This window comes from Sebastes fasciatus, chromosome 3 (assembly GCF_043250625.1).
Source record: "Sebastes fasciatus isolate fSebFas1 chromosome 3, fSebFas1.pri, whole genome shotgun sequence".
Lineage (NCBI taxonomy): Eukaryota > Metazoa > Chordata > Actinopteri > Perciformes > Sebastidae > Sebastes > Sebastes fasciatus.
Window position 1 is genome coordinate 39,275,224 of NC_133797.1, and position 23,503 is coordinate 39,298,726.

At 39.5% G+C, this 23,503-nt stretch overlaps 2 protein-coding genes across 5 annotated transcripts; both read right to left on the reverse strand.

Annotated features, from left to right (window-relative positions):
• Positions 1–2,345: 2,345 nt before the first annotated feature.
• On the reverse strand, positions 2,346–13,188 carry LOC141765062 (protein FAM83F-like). Its single transcript, XM_074630907.1, has 5 exons — positions 12,600–13,188; positions 6,382–6,549; positions 5,967–6,088; positions 4,246–4,997; positions 2,346–3,086 (listed from the first exon to the last, which is right to left on the reverse strand). The coding sequence occupies exons 1-5, from the start codon at positions 13,050–13,052 to the stop codon at positions 3,040–3,042; spliced, it is 1,542 nt and encodes a 513-aa protein (XP_074487008.1). The 5' UTR covers positions 13,053–13,188; the 3' UTR covers positions 2,346–3,039.
• A 3,536-nt stretch (positions 13,189–16,724) lies between these two features.
• On the reverse strand, positions 16,725–23,027 carry grap2b (GRB2 related adaptor protein 2b). Of its 4 annotated transcripts, none has more exons than XM_074630911.1 (7): positions 22,855–23,027; positions 22,294–22,381; positions 21,210–21,301; positions 20,631–20,753; positions 18,542–18,734; positions 17,850–17,921; positions 16,725–17,473 (listed from the first exon to the last, which is right to left on the reverse strand). In XM_074630911.1, the coding sequence occupies exons 1-7, from the start codon at positions 23,010–23,012 to the stop codon at positions 17,312–17,314; spliced, it is 888 nt and encodes a 295-aa protein (XP_074487012.1). In that variant the 5' UTR covers positions 23,013–23,027; the 3' UTR covers positions 16,725–17,311. The 4 variants fall into 4 exon arrangements, with proteins under 4 accessions (XP_074487012.1, XP_074487015.1, XP_074487014.1 ...); XM_074630914.1 differs by lacking the exon at positions 22,855–23,027 and adding an exon at positions 22,524–22,556 and having other exon boundaries at positions 16,730–17,473; XM_074630913.1 differs by lacking the exon at positions 22,855–23,027 and adding an exon at positions 22,694–22,848 and having other exon boundaries at positions 16,731–17,473.
• Between the last annotated feature and the right edge of the window lie 476 nt (positions 23,028–23,503).

Here is a 23,503-nt window from a genome sequence, read left to right on the forward strand (position 1 = left end):
TATTTCAGTGTGTGGCAATATCCAAACTGCACATTGAAAAATGTGAAATGCTGATAAGACAAGTCATAACGACAACTTTATTTAACCTGCACCCAGCGTTGAGTTAGACATCTATCCACCTGTAGTTGGTTAAATCCATGTTTACTTGCTTCCACATTACATCTACGTCTGTAACTATTTTCATTATCATATTAAATCTTTTATTTTACTTGCCATTTTTACATCAAAAATGTGCTTAATGATTTATGGATTATCAAAATAGATTTCTAATCGACGTAGCTCTAATTACATCACCTGGAATTACAGTTTTGGATTAAAGGTCTTCTATGTATATATGTATTTATTGTAAACTGCATTGTTTTATTTTCATTGAGCATTCCTCAACGTGTTCATCCTAAAGACTGAAAATACTTTATTTGTATATGAAACATTTTCAAAGCCTTTTTAAATGTTTACATTGTTTAAAGATCCCCTACACACATATTTTAAGACATGAAAATATTAGGCCTGTTAATTGATTAAAATATTTAATCATGATTAATTGCATATTTTTTATCTGTTCTAAATGTACCTTAAAGGGAGATTTCTCAAGTATTAATCCTCTTATCAACATGGGAGTGGGCAAATATGCTTCTTTATGTAAATGTATGTATATATTTATTATTATAAATCAATAAATAACACAAAACAATGACAGATATCGTCCAGAAACCCTCACAGGTACTGCATTTAGCATACAAAATATGCTCGAATCATAACATGGCAAACTGCAGCCCAACAGGCAACAACAGCTGTCAGTGTGTCAGTGTGCTGACTTGACTATGACTTGCCCCAAACTGCATGTGATGATCATAAAGTGGGCATGTCTGTAAAGGGGAGACTCGTGGGTACACATAGAACCCATTAATTCACATATCTGGAGGTCAGAGGTCAAGGGACCCCTTTGAAAATGACCGTGACAGTTTTTCCTCGCCAAAATTTAGCATAAATTTGGAGCATTATTTAACCTCCTTCGATACAAGCTGGTATGACATGGTTGGTACCAATGGATTCATTAGGTTTTTTGGTTTCATATGATACCAGTATCTTCACTCTAGCTTTAAAAATGAGCCCACTATAATCTCCAAAATATTGATTTTGTCATTATACTGTAATGTATGTTTGTGTCTCCTCTGGTTGACGAGGTCTGACCTTAATTCCTGTGAAAGAAACTGTGAAACAGTTGTTGTGTTTTATGATAAACATTAAGATGCAGTTGTCACAGGAAATAACATATTGTCATGTCCGCTGTGTGTCAGTAAAACTAGTCTAACTATAAATGAGTTAACGCCTCTTCCTGCTGCAGCCTGTGACTTCCTGTTTCAGTGTTGCACCACATCCAACTAGAACTCCCCCCTCCCCCTCAACCCAGCCCCCAGAGTTCCCATCAGGCCTGTGGTTCCTCTCTGAGCTCTGAGCTGTTCTCAAACACACAGAAAAGAGAAGCAGGAGCGGCAGCTAGTGGTGGGTTCGTGCAGTGCAATCATCAGTTTCCCATCTTAAATGTTGGCGTACTACTGTGTCTCACCACTGAGGGGAGCTATCATCAAGGTGATGTTTGAAATGACATGAATCGTTAAAGCCTCTGTAAACCCACACAGGTGTTTCCAGTGGCTGATTAGAGCTCTTCTCAGGACTGTGTGGGCGTGATGGACATCTTCCTGAGTCTCCTGTTAGCTTTGTTGAACCTGACTTTTATCCTTCTTATTGGTAGATGAAGACTTGTGACCTGAACTGAGCAGAGGGCCCAAGTAGACATGTTCATTTGATTATAAACTGTTGTATATTTATACATACATTTATTATTTTTTTAACCCCTAACAGCAGCGATAACCCTCATAATTTTATTTTTTTCTTCAACTGTGCAATACTGACTTAACAGTACAATAATTTAGTGCAATAATTAATCTTTGCAATAATCTGGTTTACTCCGGCATTAACACTGCATTATTTATACAGAACATTTAAACTAATATTCTTATTTATTTACACTATTCTTGCATTTCTTTATTTATGCATGCATTTATATTATTTGCATCGATCCTATTTTCAGCATTATTATTTGCACTGTTATATATATTTCTTATTTATATTTTCTTATGATTTCTCTCTCTCTCTCTCTATATATATATATATATAAAAATAAAATAAAATACAATTTAATTTAATTAAAATTAATCAATTATAAATATATATATATATATATTTTTTTTAAATTACATTTTTATTTTTGACTCCCGAAGCATCCCAAAAATCATTAGTTTTTTAGAATTTATGGACAATCGAACATAAAAAAACAGCCTGGCTCATTAAAAGTTGTTCATCATCTGAACCCATTTATTGTAGAAGAGATCCCACAACTTAAAAGTGCAGCATTGAAATAAACATTATGTAAAATAACAAAGAATGTAGAACACATATAAAAGCCCACAGTACCTCATCAACACAGGAGTGATGCTGGTAGGTATTTGTAAAAACGTTCTACTACGTAAACTATTCTTTTATTTGGTGGGAGTCAGACAGAGAAATCAATCGAGGCCTGACAATGTCGTGCTTTAGGTTTCTCAGAGAGAGTTTTACCATCTTTGATCAGTGCCCTGCTGGTCTGGTTTGTAACCTCAGAACAATGCTTCCTTTAAAGTCTCTTGTACCTGAACACCACTTCTGTTTGCACAAATAAAAAACAAGTTAGACCGACTTTACATCCAGCGAGCACTCAGCCATACAGCCACATGGTCTCAAAGAGGTCCAGAGCAATCAAAAAGAAAAACAATCACCAGTGAATATCTCATTAAACCTCTCTGCACCCCACCAGGTTGATTATTGACTTTAAATTTGGCACTAAACCTATAAAAAAACTGTGTGTCAGTGCCTCAAAAACTGTACATTCATTTGGTCTTTCTGTAAGGCGCTGGACCAAAGCACTTAAAGTATTGCACAATCAAAGGTGACGTTAGTGTTCATCCATTTTATGAATGTAGTCCGCTCTGCGGGTTCACCTCAGCACACGGTACAAGCGGGTTTTGCTCGTCGTCGACTCTTAACACCTATGAGAGAAGAAACAACGGTGACATTATTAGAAAAAGAAACTGTTGAGATGAAAGAGACATCAGGTAGAGTTCATCAGGCCCCGATACATAGAGGCAGGCTGGTCTGATACGCCATTCCTAACTATACCTACGAAAAGTAATGCACTGTAATTCAATGTAAATCAATGTGGATGTAATCCATCATTATTTGTCACGTAACTTCCGTACTTAAGTTACGCCACTTCTATAGTTATATTAACCTAAACCAAGATCTTTTCCTAAACCTAACCAAGTTGTTTCCTGTAAAGACGGAAGTTTAAAAATAACTTTCGAACCGCTGTATAAGGCTACATTGATAGATGACAATGTCTGTAAACATGTTACCGCTATATTGATCTCCAGAAACAGATTCTGCAGAAGATTGGTCGCAACGTAATCTGGGAACCCAGCGGCTGTCGTCTGATGATGATTTAGCTTTTTACTGGTTTAAATGAGCTTGCTAATCGGACTGTAAACAACGAGCGGCGCACGGAAAAGGAAGTCTTGGCCCGGATATCCTCTGGCTACCCCAGAGGCGTATCCGTCGTCAGACCGATAGCCGACGGGTTCTGAGATTGCCACTATATTATAAAATTAGTTCAGGAATAAATGAGGATCACTCAAAAGTAACTTTGGTTTATTTGCTATGAAATAAAGATTAGATAAGATTAGCGATTTCCAAACCCTTTGCCGTGTGACCCCTTAAAACAAAGAAAGGACAACATGTGACCTGCTGTTGTAAATGTCTATAGATTATGACTGAGTTTAAGAGTATTTCTTTTCCTAGATTAGAGACACAAATTTTAATTTTCTTCCTTCCTATCCTGCTAATTGTCTTGTGGTTGTGGTTGGGAACCACTGGGTTAGGTTAATTGTTTATTCTGGATTCATTAAATACAGGGTTTTTGCTGCTTAGAGGACTTTTTGGCGTTCCAAAGTGGTTTTAGCGAGCGCCAAAGGAAAATCATATTTTTGTTCAATCAGGAAAATGTGTAGATTTCTGTCAAATAAGGTAACAAAGACCCATTGCCTTTACTGTACGTGGACCGATCATGCTTACTGTCATACGCAGTCATCCCCCAAAGCCCCATTCTGAGCCAGGACAAACCCTGATACATCTTCTTTATTCCTGACTTACTCTCATTGTCCTGTGTTGTGTGGACAGTTTGCTCAGATTCTGCCCTCCGGCCCAGTTTAAATGGCTTCCTACTTTTCCGTTTGGGTGATTTAATGATGACGTCACAGTTGTCCTCATTCTCATCCATCTTGTTGGTTTCTCTTAGTAAAGAGCTCGAACCGCCTGCCAGGTTGACATCCAAAGTTTCCTTACTGGATTGTTTCTTCCTGGAAAATTTCTGCATCCACGTGGCTTTCCCCTTCTTGTCCTGCGTGACTCTGTTGGGCCTCCTAAAGATTTCGCCAGGGTCTTCTGAGGGCAGCGGACTCCGTTCCACTCTTTCACTGGTGGTCACTCGTGGCCTATCCGGGTCCATCTCCTCAGCAACCTCAGCCAGAACTGACCCTCTCTTGGGTCCGGGCTCCTGCAGAGACCCTGTCGGACGTTGGATTTGGACGTCCCCGAACACCAGTGAGTATTTTGGGTTGTAGTATTTGTGCGCAGGCACCTGGATAGCCGCGTTCCGTGAATCCCCTAAGCTGACCTGGAAGCGGGATGTGGTCGCCGGTAGAGGCGGGCGTTTGGGGCCCACTTTGGAGCGTAATGTCGCGGTCGCGTTAGCAGCGGGTGGGCTGACGTGGAACTCCTTGTAGAGGTCCAGCTTCTCAGAGATGGCGTAAAGCTCACGGAAGTCCCGGTCAAAGAAGTCAACCACCTGCCCCGTCATCACAGTGATCATGTTCCGATCCATACGAGATGTACACCAGGAGAAACTGGGACAGAAGAGACACGTTTGACGTTAGAATTACAGCAAACATCAAATCATTACATATAAAAAAAGTGCAACAAGCAAGCATCAAACACCGAGAGAGAGTTTCAAGCATAAAGCATTAAAGGATAATTCCAGTTTGTTACAACTTGGGTCTTATTTTTGTAGCTTTGACCATTGTTTTTATGGTAATTGTTTGCAGTATATCTCTATCTAGCCACGCAAGTGGATGTCAGTTCGGATAGATTATCATGTCATTTTGTGCAGACATTCATGATCCCCAGGGGATGAATCCGACTGACTTTGGTGATCCTCTGACATTTAATCTAATCGTGTGGATGGATGAAAGCAGATTAGATTATATTTGCATAATGTATTTTAATTTTCTTTTACTAAGATTATGATATTTACACAGGTAAGAGCCATATATAGCATTAGGAAAATTGGTTAGCTAGGGCGTTCGCCAACGTTAGTTGCCCAATTCGTCTGTCTAAAGAATGTCATTTTAGTGACCGATTGTTCGTAAAATATGTAGCTTGTGGAAAATGGGTCCAATATTTACTTTGGTGACTATGAGGCGGAAGAATCGGTCATAATCTGTATTCACGTTCACTTCTCCAGCTGGAGTTAATAGACTGATACAGGAAACTGACTCTCGGTGCACCGTCTCCTTTCTGAACTGTCTCTGCTGCGATAGTGTGCAGATCATTAACATTACACCAACTAAACGTCAGCAACATCTTTCCATACTGACACAAGGTGTTGCCAAATACAAACATTTTCAAATCCTGCACATATACGGAGCTTCAATTTAATTAAATTATTAAGTTACTGTGCACTTAACACACTTGAAAAAGAATTAACAGCACATGCAATGCAAACATACATTCTCTTCACAAGTACTGGAAACAGATGCTGTATCAAATGGTTAAGTAGAAAGCGTGCACTGACTGTACACACAGTCAGACCTCACCTGTACGAGCCGAACACCACTTTGTCCCCGTCTACCATCATGTACTTGTTGCAGAGTGAACCAGGCAGTCTGCCGAAGGACATACCGAAGCCAACGCCCTGAATTGTTCTGGTTCGGATGTTCTGCAGCCACAGAGGGTCACAGTCAGACCAAACAACACAGCCAGCAGTGTCAGCATTGTACCAAAGTTGCAAAGTTGTATTTTAAATATGACTTGTTAGTACGCCTCTGGATCCCCCAGTCAGAGCTGGTTAATGTGGCCCGGGAAAGGGAAGTTCGGGGTCCCCTGCTGGAGCTGTTGCCCCCCCGCGACCCGACCCCGGTTAACATTTGATCATATGCAACGTGGCCAGGGTCATTCTCTTGCTACCTGTCTCCGCCACATTACATCTCTTATGTAAAAGTGACGTCTCACCCTTAAGTGCTGTGAGCCAATCTGCAGCCTGGAGCAGATGTCCAGGAAGTGTGGCACGCCTTGGTCATCCAACAAGATGTAAACGGGGACGGAGCGACGACTGGCCGCGTCCATCAGGTCCTGCAGGATCTGGACGTCCGTGAGTAAGTCCATCACGATCGCTATCACCTGCAAGAGAGGAGGGATAGTATCAAAGTATTTTAAAGGCAACACAACAATATTATGTACACAATATTATCATATGTGTATTATTAACCGGATATCAATATATTTTTTATACTTTATTTTCTCCCTTTTTTTAAAACCAATTTTTACGTAGTTGAGCTTAGAAACAAACACAATAAGTACAATAGAGAAAAACAACATCAGCATTCAAAATTGAAATAAAATTAAAAACAAAATAATAGAATAAAAACAATAATAATAATAATAATAATAATAATAATAATAATAATAATACAAAGAGAAAAAAGTGATAATAATAACAATAATAATAAATTAAATAAACAAATAAATTAATAAAATTACCAATATCATTTACATGGGCACACACATGCGTCCGCCTTCACATGTACGGTCACTTCCAGGCACATGTATATGTGCATGCGTGCTAACCCATGTGTACCTATGTAGCTATATTTTTCCTTCTGTCAGAATCCATCTCTTCTCAAAAACATCCTAAATATTCCTTATTTTGTGAGTTCCCTTTTCCATAACTTTTACTTCTTGAATCAAACTTTTCCATTTTATAAAATCTGGGGGTTTAGTTTTTTTCCATCGTTTTCATCGATCAATATCAATATTTTAAATATCACGTTTATCGTCAACACCAGTATATTGCAGCAAACCTATTGCAGTCCTATGCTTAAATTGTTGAAATTATTTTTTTTCCGTCATAAATCTGCACTCAATACCTCATGATGACAAAGCTAAAACAGGATTTTAGAGTTGTTTGCAAAGTTATTAAAAATAAATAAAATATATTATAAGTATTCAGAACTTTTTGCAGTGTGACTTTGAAATGTAGCTCAGGTGACTCGCATTTCTCCTGATCATCTCCGAGGTGTTTCTGATTGGAGTCCACCTGTGGTTAATTCAGTTGATTGGACATGAGTCTCACACACCTGTCTATATAAGGTTCAGAGACACAGATGTGTCGAGGCACAGAGCTGAGACAAGCTACAAAAACTATTCTGCTGCAACATAGGGTGGATTTATATGTTGTTAATTGTGAAATTTCCTTATTGTCAGTTTTTTATAATACTGAAGAAAAACACGTTGTAATCACTAAAAAATCCTGAATCTCAGCTCAGACATGCTGCTCCGTTTTCATCAGAATGTCTTATTAGACAGTTAAGAAAGAAACCAGCAGGTGCAGCTAATCTGTCTGACTGAAGCAGTTTGAGACCCAGTGGTATATCTTCACCCTGAGTTCACAGTCAGGCCACACGAAAGAGTCTGAGCAACAGGAGAAAGCACTCTGTGTTATTATCCCTCCGCTGTGCTCCAGTCCGGCTGACAGATCATAGAGATAAAGCTTTACAACGACAACAATAACAGCAGATTTAGGACTTAAATCTGTCTTCAGAAATGCTTCAACACAGCTTGTTCCTCTGCCAGAGCTTTGGGATTAGTAGACGTTTGCACTTTGCTTTTACCAAATAAAGGAATTTCCTGAGAGCCAGTAGTTGTGTATGTAGGCAAATGTACCAAACCGATTACATTGACTTTTTCTGCATTTAACTGTAAAAACTAAATGCTGAAAATGATTGTAAATCAACATATTGGAGTGCAACGGTTAAAACCACTGTGTCCGACTGTGCTGTGTTAAATGGTTTTGTTGCTATTTTGTTATCATGCACCACAGATTGATGAATGTCAGGAAGAAGGTCAACTGTTTAAACAAGTGTTAGTCTCTAGTCCCATTAAGTCCCATTCACTTTCAAGAATCTAAACCAAGTGCAGTTGCTGCTGATTTAACCCATACTCGGATACCATGACCTGGATGACTGAGAACCCTCACAAACATATCTAGTCCCATTAACGACCCCTAGAGGCTGTAATGTTCATTACACCCAACAATATAAAAGTGGTGAAATAAACAACATACTAATCTGATCATTGTTGTTATTATTAGCCTTACCAGTGGTGTAGATGATGCCAATTTCAGACCACGTTATTTCAACCCTATAATGGCCCAACCCAAAGAGTGTGTTCCAATCCACGTACTTCCAGAAGTACACTTCAATGTAGTGCACTTTGTGCACTCTGTACTCACTTGAGTAGTGCTCACTTGGGGTAGGATCGTCTCAAATCGAATACTCTGCGGCGCACTGACCGGAAATGACGATCGCAACATTTGACCACGGCTCGCTACCCGGCAAAAATATCTTCTGAAAAAAAATGAAAGCAGAGTGGAAATAACGCTTCCAACGTCGTCGCCTACGATGTGTCCTCCTGTTGGCTGAAAATGCACCGGTATGTTTACGTATTGTATTGTTTTATTCTGTTATCTACGTATGTATTAAATCAAATGTACCACAACAACTGTGGATGCAGTGTTATCCTCTGCACACATATGCAAGTTGCATACAAAACTATTAGTTAGGTTAGTCTGACTCAGGCATGAGAGTGAACTGCCTGCCCAGTCGAACAGCAGAAATAGTCACGAAATGCACAAAATTTAATGTTTTGATTTGTATACACAAATTTAAGATTGTATGTAATCCACATAATTGTGAACCAGAAAGTTTAGAGAGCTGCCAACGCTGCCTAGGGAAGAGGTCACGATGGATGGGTGTGGGTCAAAACACACTGGATTTTCCCCAAGGAGACCGGCGTTCGTGTCCCGTGTGAAACCAGAAGTCAAAGTTGATTTGTTTGTCACGTTACTTCCGTACTTAAGTTACACCACTTACGGTGTTATATTAACCCAAACCACCATCTTTTCCTAGGAACGCTCTCTCAATGAAATGACCTGTGATTGGTCAAAGTCTCCCGTCACAGGCTAGATTTAGTAAAGCCTGAAAACAGAGCCATGAGGAGGAGCAGAAGTCTAGTTATCTCTCAGAACACTTGAATTACAATATGCTGAAAGGTTATTATGAAATCTTTGCCCAATGATGCCAAACACATACTGCCTACTGCAGCTTTAAGAGAAGGAAAAAAGGGAGACATAAACATAACATGTAGGGACATGTTCAGTCCAAGCAGAGGATGAAGGTTTATGAAATGTATGTGACTCCACTCTTCCACTGTTCCCTGAAAAGGAAAGTCATGGAAAAAAATGTTTCTTTAAATTTGCAACAAATGTTCCTTTCTGCTGGGCAGAAGAGGCCTTTTGTTTCCACTCGGTGTGTCACTGCTGAGTGGACTAATGACGGGGTAACAGAACAGATACAAGCTGAGACGTGTGGACAGTAGACGCAAAAAGATGAATATGTTGGTGCCTGGAGAACTGGTTAATCTACATATGTCATCTCGAGCGTGTGTGTGTGTGTGTGTTTCTTATAATATTCTAAAAATAGCTTGTTGCGTTTCTGATAAGTGTCAACAAATCTGTTGGTTACATTCCACAGATGCACACCAGACTAAATCACCTACTTTGTATTTATCTGACAACTTTGGGAAACACCCTAAAAAGATAGAAAAACTAGTTATAATATGAAGTTAAGTGTGAGAGCTGTGCTGCCAGCTTTAATTTCTGCCTTATCTATAGGAAAATATTAGAAGAGGAAGTGAACTAATAAACAAAACACACTCACGCTAATGTATCGGCTATACCTGCTGCACATGACAAGGTAATAACTGGAAGGTGGAACAACCAGGAAGCAAGCCTGATGTGTAATGTGCGTACTGTAATCAACTTATTCTTAATCAAAAGCATACAAGCAGGGAAAAAGAGCAGTCTTTCAAAGGGCTGGCGATCTCGTTTCACCACTTGTAATATGCTTCTTTGGAAACAGGAAGAAGAACGTGCAAAAGAAGTTTTAGAAAAGTGTGTGGGGTGTGTCTAAAGGGGAATCCATAGATGAGTTACATCATTTATAAATGACCCAGTTTGTTAAAGAGGCAAAGTGAGGTTGTTACTGTGAGCAGGAGGAACAGATGACTCAGCGGAGCTCCGGCAGTCTATGAGTAAACATTACGATGGGCAACTCAAACACACACAGAGATCCACTTCAGGCTCTGGGTTACTGTGTGAGGAGGTATTAATCACTCAAACATTCATTCACCACACCTTCATTCAGTTGCATAAGACAATATTCTCTGTAGGGCCCGAGCACCGACAACGTCCGGCCAGCGAAGGCCCTATTGAAACTGTAGTGTTTCTTCTTTTTCTCCCAAATGAATCGCCTTTTTGACGACCTTAACTTGCTCAAAAGGTTGTTAACCTTGGCACACTTATCAGACGTGGTGAAACATTTTATATTTTAAGGGTGTCGGGCTTGGCTGTTGCAAAATGGCTCGCTAGTGACCCATATAAGGTTGGAAAAATTGAGCCCCTCGCTCCGGTTTCACCTACATGTATGACATTTGGCAGACAGGTGTAACCTGTGGAGACGCACAAAAAAGCCTCTTGGAGGTATGCCCAAAACTCAACAGGAAGTCAGCCATTTTTAATTTAATGTGCGATTTTTGCCCATTTTTTGCGTTTTACAGGCCGTTTACTTTAACAAACACCTCCTACAGATTTAATTAGATCGACTTGAAATTTGGTCAGGACCATCTTAAGACCTTAAAGATGAAGAGTTATTCAAATGGTGAGTTTTCACAGACCGACCTGACCGTGGCGTGGTGGCCATTTTGAGCCATTCGCCATGAAACAGGAAGTTGTTGTAACTCCACTGTACATAGTCCGCCCCAAGACGTTAGCAACACCCCCTTTCATAACTCATGAACCGTTTGTCGTAGAGTCTTGTGGCAGGCGTCATTGCGGTCATCAGAGTTCTGGGTTCATCGTGCCTGGCCGCGTCAGTCTGCGTCCCGCCAGTACCCCCGACGCGCGGGAAGGTGCGAGGACCCGTTCATCACTGCTCGCAGCTTTGATTTTTTTTTTTATGAAACTATACCAAAAAAGAACTGCTTCCAGCTACTCAAATGTTTACATTTGCTGGCAATAAAAGTAAATTAAGTGATGTTGTTTTTATCTAATTTATTATTTCTGCCTCAACAGCATGTTAATGTTTCCAGATAATAACATATCCATTTGGCTAATGCATGTGGTTATACTGACAGTAGTGTACATAATATGTGTGTTATGAACGCGGGCCAGAGGAAATTACAGGATTCAAGCATGTAATAAAAGCATAATAACTTCCTGTTGAGTTATAACTCTCACTACTGCTACTACTACCTCTTGGTTTTGTCTTGTGTTAATTAGGTATTAAAGGGACTGTTTGTAACTTTTTACACGTATAAATCTACCAGGTCGGTGTCCCATGCGCGCTCGCGCGTGGCTACGCTGTTCAGACTGCTTCACTGCCTGCCTTCACTCACACAACACGCGCGTTCTCGCTCAACTGCACGTTCATGCGCGCACACTCCACACTGCAGAAGAACTAGTAGCTCTGAGAATATCTAGTGAATGTACAGTGGACGTTTGTGCAGAAATAACTGCTGCAGCTCCTCCAGACCAACAGAGGTTTCCCGTGTCTTGTGAAGTGACGGGGCTCCGCAGCGAGAAACGTTATCGTCTCCGACTGGGTGCCGGTGTCTCCCCTGTTCCCTCCGGGCGCAGTCGGAGATGAAAACGTTACTCGCTGCGGGGATGAAGCAGGAAAAGCCAACACTAGGATCAGCAGTGATTCATGGAGAGACCTTTGTCTGGTCAGCTAACATTACTGCCAAGCAGCTGAAATATAGTGATATTGTTGTTTTAGTTGACGTGTGTCGTCTCACTGTTTTGAGCGATGCTCGTTCATGTCTATGTAGAGCGAGCACAACCCCAACGCTGACTTTCGTTGACTTAACGGCCGCAGGTGTCGCTGTTAACAAGCATTTCTGAAAGTTACAAACAGTCCCTTTAACTGAGATTTGTGTTGTATTGTTGTTTGGGATTTTGCCCATAATTACCATTTTAAGCAAATAACAGGCTTCTCTCGGCTATAATACAATGTGGGGGTTTAAAAAGTTGGAGTGTATCATGATAATATATATATATATATATATATATCCCAATGCTCTGTAGTTCTGTCTTAATGCGTCCTCGTCCTCACCTTGCTGGCCTCCTGGATGAGGCGCCTCACCACCTCCTTGATGTGGGGTCCGTTTTCTTTGGGCGGGTGTGTGTGAACAGCCACCCGGGTCACCCCTCTGAAGAACCCCCCGCTGGGCCAGCCGATATCCAGCGGTGGCACCTCTGTGTCCGACATCTGGGGCCAGTAGGTGGAGTGGAGCCCTGAGTCCGCTCTGCTCCTGCTGCTGCTGGCGGCATCCTCCGAGTCGTCGTACTTCTTGAAAGTGTTCAGCACCAGTTTGACCTCTCTGGCCGACAGGAAGTCCTTCATGTTGTCATCTTTCAGCCTCGTCTTGAAGGCTCCGTCTCCGTTCTTCAGCAGCTCCTCGACGGCGGCGCGCTGCTCCTCGCTGTAGTAAAACTCCGGTTTGGACTCCGGCACCTTCACTCCGATGTGGCCGTCCTCCATGCACATGAGCTGGGACTGTGCCATGGCTGTGTCACCCCCTTTCCTGGAGCTCAGAGACTTTAGTTTGCTGCTATACCTACCTACCTACCTGTGCGTGTGACGCTGGGCAGGTAAATAAAAGGCTCTCCTACCTGTCCGGGTGGTAGAGAGGTTGGGCTCAAGGAAAAGCCATGGTGCCTTCAAGTACAAATAGAATACAGAGTACTAGAATAAAGGCACGACAGAGAGACTGTCAAAGTGTGAAACAGTAGCCTTGATTCAATCACTGACTGTTTGACATCTGTAGGGGAGACCGGGGGCAACATTTGCATACAATGTGTATGTATAGGTAACTTGTATTGAGCAAATGTATTTAAAAAAAAAGTTATTTTTATAAAACAGTCACTATACCCTGACAGTAGTGCACGAGACAGGTAATCTGAAAGAAAATCAAGTGTCCTCTGTGTCCTCCAGTGCTCCTAACGCATCTGCAAGAAAACAAGCAGTCAGAGCCGATCTGAGGTCTGCTCTCCAGCTGCCGTCTATAAGAGACGGCTGTCAGTCACTCGCAAACTCCAATCAAACGGTCAAACTAGGCAGCGCTGATCAAATATGAATCAATATTATGTTACGTTAATGTCTATCAACGTCTATTAATGTCTCCTCCACTTTCAGAAACATCTTGTAGTGTACTGTTTAGCTGTCAAATGAGAAGGTTTGTGACCCGGCAGCCATGTTGAGATCAAGTTGAGGAAATACCAAGCACCGCCCACCAGCCAGAGCACAGCCAATAGGAACGCTCTCTCAATGAAATGACCTGTGATTGGCCAAAGTCTCCCTTCACAGGCTAGATTTTTTAAAGCCTGAAAACAGAGCCATGAGGAGGAGCAGAAGTCTAGTTATCTCTCAGAACACTTAAATTACAATATGCTGAAAGGTTATTATGGGATTTTTGCCCAATGATGCCAAAAATATATACAGCCTACTGCAGCTTTAACAGTCATGTCTCCTATTATTACATCACCCATCAGATATAAATATAATTAATCGTTTAAAAAAACGGAATGATAAATATCTAGGATTTCCCACAACTTCCAGATGGAGCCTGAACGCAGCAGCAGCTTTCCTGGAGAGACTGGTTCTGTGGAAACATGTATAGGGCTGTTAAAGGAGTTTCTCTTTTCCTTCTAAACTACCCCTTCTTGTTGTTGTTCATGGAACAAAAACAGACCAGCCCAGGCACCAGACTGAGTAACTTTATAGATAAGCTGCTGGGTCATACCTTTTCTGCTTTAAGCACTTCTGTGGAAGCTAAACTGCATGTTGTAGTCTCAGTGATCCGTGCAATGACAATACAGTTGAATCTAATCTCGTCTAGGTTCAGTGAATCCCCTCTGTTATGTTCTGAATATCTTCTCTGTACTTTGAAGGCCACACTCTGAACTGTATCCTGAACTGTAAGTTCACCTTCTTGAGGGCGTGCATATAAGCCAATAGGTGTGTGTGTGTGTGTGTGTGTGTGTGTGTGTGTGTGTAAACAGCTGACACTGTATATAATGAGTGTCACAGTTTATTCATGAGCCTTTGCTTTTGTTTTTTCAAAACATCTCGTAAACTTTTACATGAATGAATCATCTCGGTGGTTTATGTATCAACTTTGCACAACGCCTTTTTAATTATGGAGTCTGAGCAATCAGTTACAAAGGTTCCTAAACACGGACCTTGCTTGTAAAATCATGTTGTGTTTACAGGACCAATGTTATAAAGTGGCATAGCCATATTCTACGGGGTCCCTTGACCTCTGACCTCAAGATATGTGAATGAAAATGGGTTCTATGGGTCCCACGAGTCTCCCCTTTACAGACATGCCCACTTTATGATAATCACATGCAGTTTGGGGTAATAACCATGCATTTTTTTCATGCAGTATAAATGTGTTATTTTCTCCTATTCTAAAATGGAGTATTTGAATATTTCTGCATACTGGGGTCCCTAAACAGTCCTGAATTCCATAAAATGGGTATCACAGTAAAGCTGAGACTCTTGTGGATCCAATGAGCCCAACTGTATTCATGTGTGATGATGTTAGTCCCCATAGTAGCAATTTCATTGTAGTGAGACCATTTTTTAAAACTTGACCTCACTGTCTAAAATGACCTGTGGTGACCTCTAGGATAATCACAGCCTCATGAAACTTTACAGCCACAAACTACAGACCTAGAGCATTCAGAGGATGGATGGCTTTCCTAGCTAGATTGACAATAAGGGGGTTACTGAGCAGTTTACACAACGCAAGTGCTCACCACCCAATCGCGAAAAATGCAATTCTTGCAGAAATCTCCGAACGTCAAAAGTTTTTGATACCAAATCACAGCATGGCTTTTTCTATGGTGTTCCTCAAGTTCCTGCTGTCTTAATGTGGTATTTAGGAGGGATTATTGATAATTTTTATCAATTCTGGAGTGGTAAAAAAAAAGGTTAAATTTAGCACCGAATCTGTGTAACAAATGATATCAACCCATACATTTCTGCAACAATTTATGAGACATAATAGAGCATGAAGATGACCATCATATACTTCTATCATAATGTTCTAAACCCTTAGACACTTTCACAATTAATTTTAAATAATTAATCAATTAATTAATTCATGTTTATTTCTGATTTATGACTAGAAGAACTTCACACACAGTGGAAGGTGTGAGATGAATGATCGACAGTAATAAACCTGTAATAGTGATAGCTGTATATATGTCTACTTAGTTGTTGTTGTTAGTCTCTCTCGTATTGCTCTCCTGGTTTGTGCTCTTGTTTCCTAACATGAGCCCATTGATGTGTATACACTTCGCCAAATATTTTGAACGTTCTTTTATGCCACTATAACGTCACTGTAAGAAAAATGGAAAAGTAACATTGCTTTTATGTACCAATGTAGACTGCAATCACCGATAATATGCAATACAAATATTCTTTTAAAGAAAGAAGTATTAGCTGCAAAGTGCTTTTACCTGCAGTAACTGTTTTTCACCACTTGTTGGTTGTGGACAAAAGAGTTTGTTACCATCTCCTGAGGGACACATCTGTCTAATTAGCTGCTAAATGCTCCACCATGTTCACCAGTTCAATGTGTCTGTCTGCCGTTTGGTGCCAGGTATTGTACGGTGGGTTGTCTTTCGTCGAGGCGACGCTATAAGAGCAGTGAGAGTGAACCAGAACAGAGAAGTTGTGGGCCGGACAGATAAACAAAGAGCTGAAACTCTATGAAACTATAAAGCTCCGTAGAGGAGCTGCAGGTCCAGGGGATTCTTCTCTGTACAGCCCAAAAGGCCACTTAAAAAAAAAGTAAAAAAACAAAAAACAATGAATAAAAGGTGATTTTGCTTGTGATAAGAAAAACAAATCTGCTGATGGCTAGGCATTTAAAGATTAAGAGATCTGGAAATTAGCTGTGAAAACTCATTTAGGGTTATATTTCACTCGTATTAGGACGTGTTGTTCGTCATAATTAACCTGTAATGCTTAAAAGTTTTCATTTAAGATATTCAAGATGTGTTGTCTGAAAACAAGTCTACGTATATCTCACTGAAATGTTACGTGTTCGTTGACTGTGTCTTCTATTAATGTTATGAGATATGTTGACATCTTTTCACATTGTCATTCATCACATTATTATTACAGACAGATTGATTATAGCTGCTTCAAAGTATCAAAAGTAAAAATATTCGTCATGCAAAACGGCACCATGTATCATACGTATATTATCAGAGCATTATTACTGATGCATTAATGTTTATAAACTGCATTTTAATGTTGTCAAGGTGGATTACAAATTAATATACTGTTAGGTAGTTTAATCTACAACATTGCAATATGTTTAATAAACGGATCAAATGTAAAACCTGAAGTAGCAATTAACTAAATGTAGTGCAATAAAAAGTAGAATATTTCTCTCTGAGATGTAGTGGAATAGATGTTTAAAGTAGCATATAATGGAAATACTAAAGTGCAAGTACCTCTAAACTGTACTTAAGTAAAGTACTTGAGTAAATGTACTAAACGTACTGTAGCAGGACAGGTCAAGATAGTGTATGAATATTGTTTTAAGATGTATTGTCAACTCTCAAAATAAAAAGCTCATCACTGTTTTTATTAAAACCATATATTGTAACCATTTATAAATAAATATGTTTTTGTTTATCATTACTGAAACATGTAACTACAGTACATGGCCATGCAATTAGCATTAGACATATGTTTGGATAAAGACGTGACTACAACGTGACATATTTGTGTTTGTGTTGCTCTCAGATGGGTTTGGTGAAGTTGGAGGGGAACAGGCCCGTTTTGCCTCTCAGCTGACCTCTCCACCAGGCCTCGTCAGAGCTCTCCAGGACCGTGATGACGTCGCCGGCGTTGAACTGCAGCTCGTCCGTCTCTTCAGCGTTGAAGCAGTACAGAGCTCTGACCTGCAGCGTGGACGAGGACAGACAGGAAAAGACAAAGACAGACGGACAGACAGATGCACAAACTCAGTCCATGAACCAAGTGTCAAAAAATGTTTTTTGGGGTACAATATGAGTGATTTTTTTTGTGATAAAAAATTGATTTTAAAGATATGCATTGGAAATTATTAACAAAAAAATATTATTAAAAATAATAATAATAATAATAATAATAATAATAATAATAATAATAATAATAATAATAATAATAATTATTATTATTTTTATTATAATGGACAGGGACACACAGTACGTACAAAGTCATTCAGACAGACAGCATACACATTCAGTACCCATCAGTGCATGTACAGGAGGACAAACACACGGTGCTGTTGAGTACCTGTCGTGTTCGAGGTTCAGGTGTAGGCGGGGAGCTGGAGAGTGGAGGAGCAGGGAGAGGTCTTCGGCGCTGCTGAGACACAACAAATGTATGGTTTAATTTTTTTGCTGTGGTATAATTTTTTTTATTTTATTAAATGTTTATTAAATGTTATCGTTTATTGTTACACATAATATAACATGTTATATATATATATATATTTGTTAATTATAAAGATATTAGATAAATAGATAGATGTACTTAATAATAATTAATATAATAATAATAATTTCGTAATTATTAACACATTTTTAATATAGTATAAAATGTCATCAGAATGTAATGTTATCGTCTCTTATGATACAATTTATAATTTATAAAGTAATTATTTCATATTTGCACAGACTAATGATAAAATAACATAAATTATAGCATTACTAATAATTAGTAAACATTATTAATTATCATTTCATCATTTGTTAAAAGTAAAATAACTAAGTTTAATTCACTTTCATGTTACTATTTATAAATGATGGTTATAATAAAGTGTTACCAATTTGTATATACTTCTGTTCACTGTATTTATATCATTATATTCCGAATTTGAAAAAGTGAAATATGACTCTTCATTCTTATCTTTCTATTCAAACCCTTTTTACAGTACCTTACAATGAGAGTATACATTTGTTCTATAGGTCAACTCCATCACTCACGTTAGGTCCCATGAGTAGGTCTCCTACATGCTGTTGTTTCATCTCTTGTAGGAACACCGGACTGTGTCTGGAGATGGAGTTGTTCTTGTAATACTCCACCATCTGGTTGAGAGAGGGGAACTTTTCTGACCAGAGGTAATACTGCCCCCTGCTGTCCCGCAGCACCTTGAAGTGCTGCACATCTGCTGCTTGTCTACGGTGGAGTCAAACACAAGAGGAGGCTTTTATTTCTCATGTGTCATAAAGGGTTCAGCATATTTATACATTTCTATATCTGTCTGTCTCTGTGGAAATATGAGAGGTTGAGGAAATGAAACCTGTATTACAGAAGGGTGAACACTGACAGTCTTTTCACCCATTCTGAATACTAAACGGTGTATAATATGTATAACGCTTGTATCAACATATTTTGTAAACACTGACATGAAAAAGGCCTCAAGTCACAGTTGGAGAAAGTCCAGAGTTTTAATGTCTTGCTTGTAATGAAGCATCACATTTGTACAGATCAGTCTGCGTACCGCTCATCGTGACCATCAGGGTGTGTCACTGGAGAAGCATGAAGCTGCAGATTTAATCTTTTCAGTCAAGATCAGTGAGCAGATACTATGAGAGGCACCCATCCACAATCATTGTCACATTGTTGGAAGCTTAAAAGTTTCTCAGAAAGAATTAACACCTGCAGGAGGAGGTGGTGTGGTCAAATAGTTATACATAGAAAATAGAAGTACTAATCTTGGCAGGTTCAGCTGGGAGAGCATTAGGTTATGTTGTCAACAAGTTCAAAACATGTAAATATCTTGGGTACTTATTCAAAATTTTATGATGCATGTGTCTCCCCCAAATTAAATTATGCCCCATACGGGGCTTCAAAGATTGTAGAATAGCAGACTCCATGCAGAGCTGCACACTGGTTTTTAAGTGTTCATAAGTTTGTTCCTACTTTGGCTGTTATGGGATGGATTCCTGGTACAATAATGAGAAAATGTGAAATGATAAGACTGTGGAATAGTTTGCTTAAAATGTCAAAATACAGGATCAATAAGAAGGTTTTTCTTTGGAGTAAATTACATAATGCTCCATGTGCGTCACAACTTCATGCTATTTTTGAGGAAGCTGAATTACAATATACTGTATGTACACAGCATGAACACATTTAGAAGAAAGTTACTTGCTATATTTTGAAAAAAAAATGGTCGAAAGATATATTGTTAAAACCAAAACTTATATTTAAATAAAGCACAATTATGGCACTAAATCTTATATTATAGCAAACTTATCGAGGAGTCAAAAGTATTTAGTTGCACAGTTAAGAACAGGAATCCTTCCTCTGGCCCTGGAAGTCGGTAGATTTAAAAACATCCAGGAGCACAACAGGTTGTGCGAAGTATGCGAGTTAAGAAATCACATTTTCTTTTGTATTGTCCATACCATGATGAGTTATGAACTTCTATTTTAAATGAAATGTCTGTTCAAAATCAAGAAATGTTTTGGTGCTCGGATGATGATGAAATGGAACGGCTATTTGATTTGAATGCTTATAAGTTGGCTACTTTTATTTCTCAAGCTTTAAAATAACGTCAGGATGGTTTATTTGTTTAGTGTTATTTGTAATGGATGCTGCTACTCTGTTTTCTGCCTTTGTCTTTTCTTTATTTTCTAAATAATGGTGTCTTGTAAGCCCATTTGGGCTGGGCACATTATTTATGCATGATAAAATAATAATAAAATCAAATAATAATAATAAGAAAAATAATAATAATGTCTCATTCTGACCAACAATGATGTGACGGTGACACAGAATGAGAGAAATGTCTGCTGAGAAATTAGAAAAAGTTTTATAGCGAGCAGGAAAAACTACAAAAAATAACTAATAATCTGAGTTTTAAACTGGATACCTGTAGGCTTATCATATTCTGTACTAATGCTGGTATCTTAGAAGTAGCACAATATCACATTTGCCTGCAATATACCAAAGGCATAACAGTACAAGTTATGTCTGTGGTTGTTAGCAGTCAATAATCACTGTGTTAGCTGGAAAACAGTAACCAGTGTTTGGCTCTTGCTGCACATATAGACACACTGAAAGTACCTGACGGAGATGGCAAAGCGGCCCTGAGCTGAATTCTGGCTCCCCCGTATGATGAAGGCCCCAGTAGGCTGCTGCAGCAGCTTCTCCTGGGCGTCACTGCGACTGGAGTCCTCCTCGTACCAGCTGGAGACATTGGAGGAGGTGAAAAAGAAGATCACGATGAGGTTTCAGGGGTTTAAAGTCAGGAATAGTGAGTTCAGGGAATAACAAAGTCATGACGGTGATGGAAGGAGGATAAATGATCACATATTCATGGGAGAGAGAAGGAAAGGAAAGAACATGAAGACAGTTTAAGAAACATCTGCATGTAGATCAGGTCTAAAACACTGGGTGAAAGAGGTGCATTATTAATATTATTATTATTATAGGTTGAGTATGAAGGCAAAGATAAACCAAAGTATAAAAGGAATGACGTCGCTAAAAGTCTGGAAAAATACGTGAGTAAAGATTTATTCACATTTATACACATATCTAAAAAAATGTTTCCTTAAAGATGACTTCATCCTCTGTTCTGTGTTATTTAAAAATTAGACATTATATCTCTGTATACTTTTCTCTTTAGCTTTATGTGAGTTTTACCTGGGCAGATGTATGGTGATGAAGTTTTTGGGTACAAACCCCTCACATCCATTCAGTTCTGCTTTGTACCAGTTTCCAGAGGTCTGCAGAATCTGACACAGTGGGACACAATCACATAAGACACATTCACTACAACTTAAAGTTACTGTGAGGAGCTTTTAACTGGTTATGAAACCCTCTCAATGTAGTACTGATGCCTCTATATGACCTACATGAGTAAGCGAGACCGTCAGAGAGAAGATTGACCATTTCTATATAGATATTGTTAATGCTCGTCAACAGACGACATCATGCAGGTTCACCAGAAACTCCTTTAGCTGAGACTCCAGCGGGGCCTCCCGCCGCGGACATACCCAGATCAGACTTTGCTGCATCCTTCGACCTGCAATCGGATCTCCATCAGGCCAGGAGCAGAGCTCTCTTGAATCGCGCCACCATGCTACCAGAATGCATTGCATGGCTGCTTACATGGACGATGAATGGGAAGCTTGGAAAGGACTGATCCTGTGGACACTTACCTTAAGCCTAAACAAGTCAATCTTTTCCCAAACCTAACCAAGTAGTTTTATTTTGAAATGACTGGAGCGGAAATTGACAAGTGCGTCACGTGATGCAGGACATTCGTAGGAAAATGCATAAAAAATACATTGATGAAAGTCGTGCTGAGCATCAGGAATAAAAAAGGGAAAGTCGTATCTATATGTACAAAAATCAAATAGATTAAATTGTGTGACTATTTCATGTACTGTCGTGAGACCGCGTTGATACTTTATATTTAGCTGTGTGGTCAAAACATAGATGTACTTTCTCCTCGCCTTTGCCTGCTGCTCAAACTATCAAAACTATCTGCACAGTCACGACTATGCAAATTCTGTTGTTCTCACGCTGCATGAGTGTAGTGAGTTTCCAGTAATGTGTGATTTACATGTAAATGGTGCCAGCAGTCTGCAATTTGAATGCTTTTTACACTGAGAGCTATTCATAACTTGAAGGGCAAGAACTATGTTGTTGAAAACACAAAGTAGGAATTATGTAGAAACTGAAGGAGTGTTTTTTAAAGCATGTGTGTGTTTTTGTTCCTTACCTTCAACTGCTCTCCTTTTCCGAAGCTCAGTTCATCACCAGCTTCAGCTTTGTAGTCGAACTTGGCTGTAGCCTCCATGGCAAAGGAGCTGAAAGAAAGGTAAAAAAGGTATAAAGGTGTTACATGTGTAGGTTTACAAATGATAACACCAAGTCCCAGCTACATGTTGAAGTACAGGCATTAAAGGAAATGATGTCTGTAAGCATCTAAAAGGCTATACAAATGAGCACATTTTAAGCCGACTCTGGTGTCATAACTCTTTCCTGTTATCGGTCGTATCCACGGCAACACGTTCCTGACATTTTGAAGTTCAAAAGCACCACATAGAAGTGCTTTAACCTGTCTTCTCGCTTTCATTTTTCACAAATAGATTTGACAGATGAAATCAATAATGCTTCACCTGGACTGGAGTGTATTTCATGGAAAGTGCAATTGGATCCAGTATGTTGCGGCAGGAGGAAAGTCTGTATCGACAGCTCAGGCCAACCAAACCATAATTCAAAATGACAATCTGTTGCTATCGGTGCCTCGCTGAAGAGAAGGAAACCTCGTGCTACTCACCGGGTGTGTGTGTTTGTTCTGCCTGCAGAGCTGAACTCGTATACAGTCTGCAAAGAGAAGTGACAAACGCCTGCTGTCAGCTCACAGGAAGCAGTCTGACCGCAGCTACCACTGAAACACTTTCTGTCACTGCTGACCACTTGCACACAGTCACACATGTTCACACTGAAATAGACACAAGGTGCAAAGAACTTACATGTATAAGAACAAATATATGAACTGAAAGCAATATTTAGGTCTAAAGAGACAGCATGACTGTCAGCTGAATCTTTTAACTGTTAATATACAATACTGACTTAACAAAAATATATATGCAATACTGACTTAACTGTGCAATCATTTGCGCAATAATTCAACTGTGCAATACTGTCATTAATTCTGCATTTATATTTACATTTATATTATATTTATTGGAAATGTATGTTGTATGTAGGCCTAATGTATGTAATTAAATGCATACAAAAACATATTTGAAGTGCAGAAATAAATGCTGCAGCTCCTCCAGACCAACAGAGGTTTCCCGTGTCGTTTCCTGCTGCTGAGTCTCTGCAGAAGAGTTAGTTTATCGTCTCCGACCGGGGCTCGGGTGTCTCCCCTGTTCCTTCTGACCGCGGTCGGGAGGCTGAAGCAGGAAAAGCCAACACTAGGA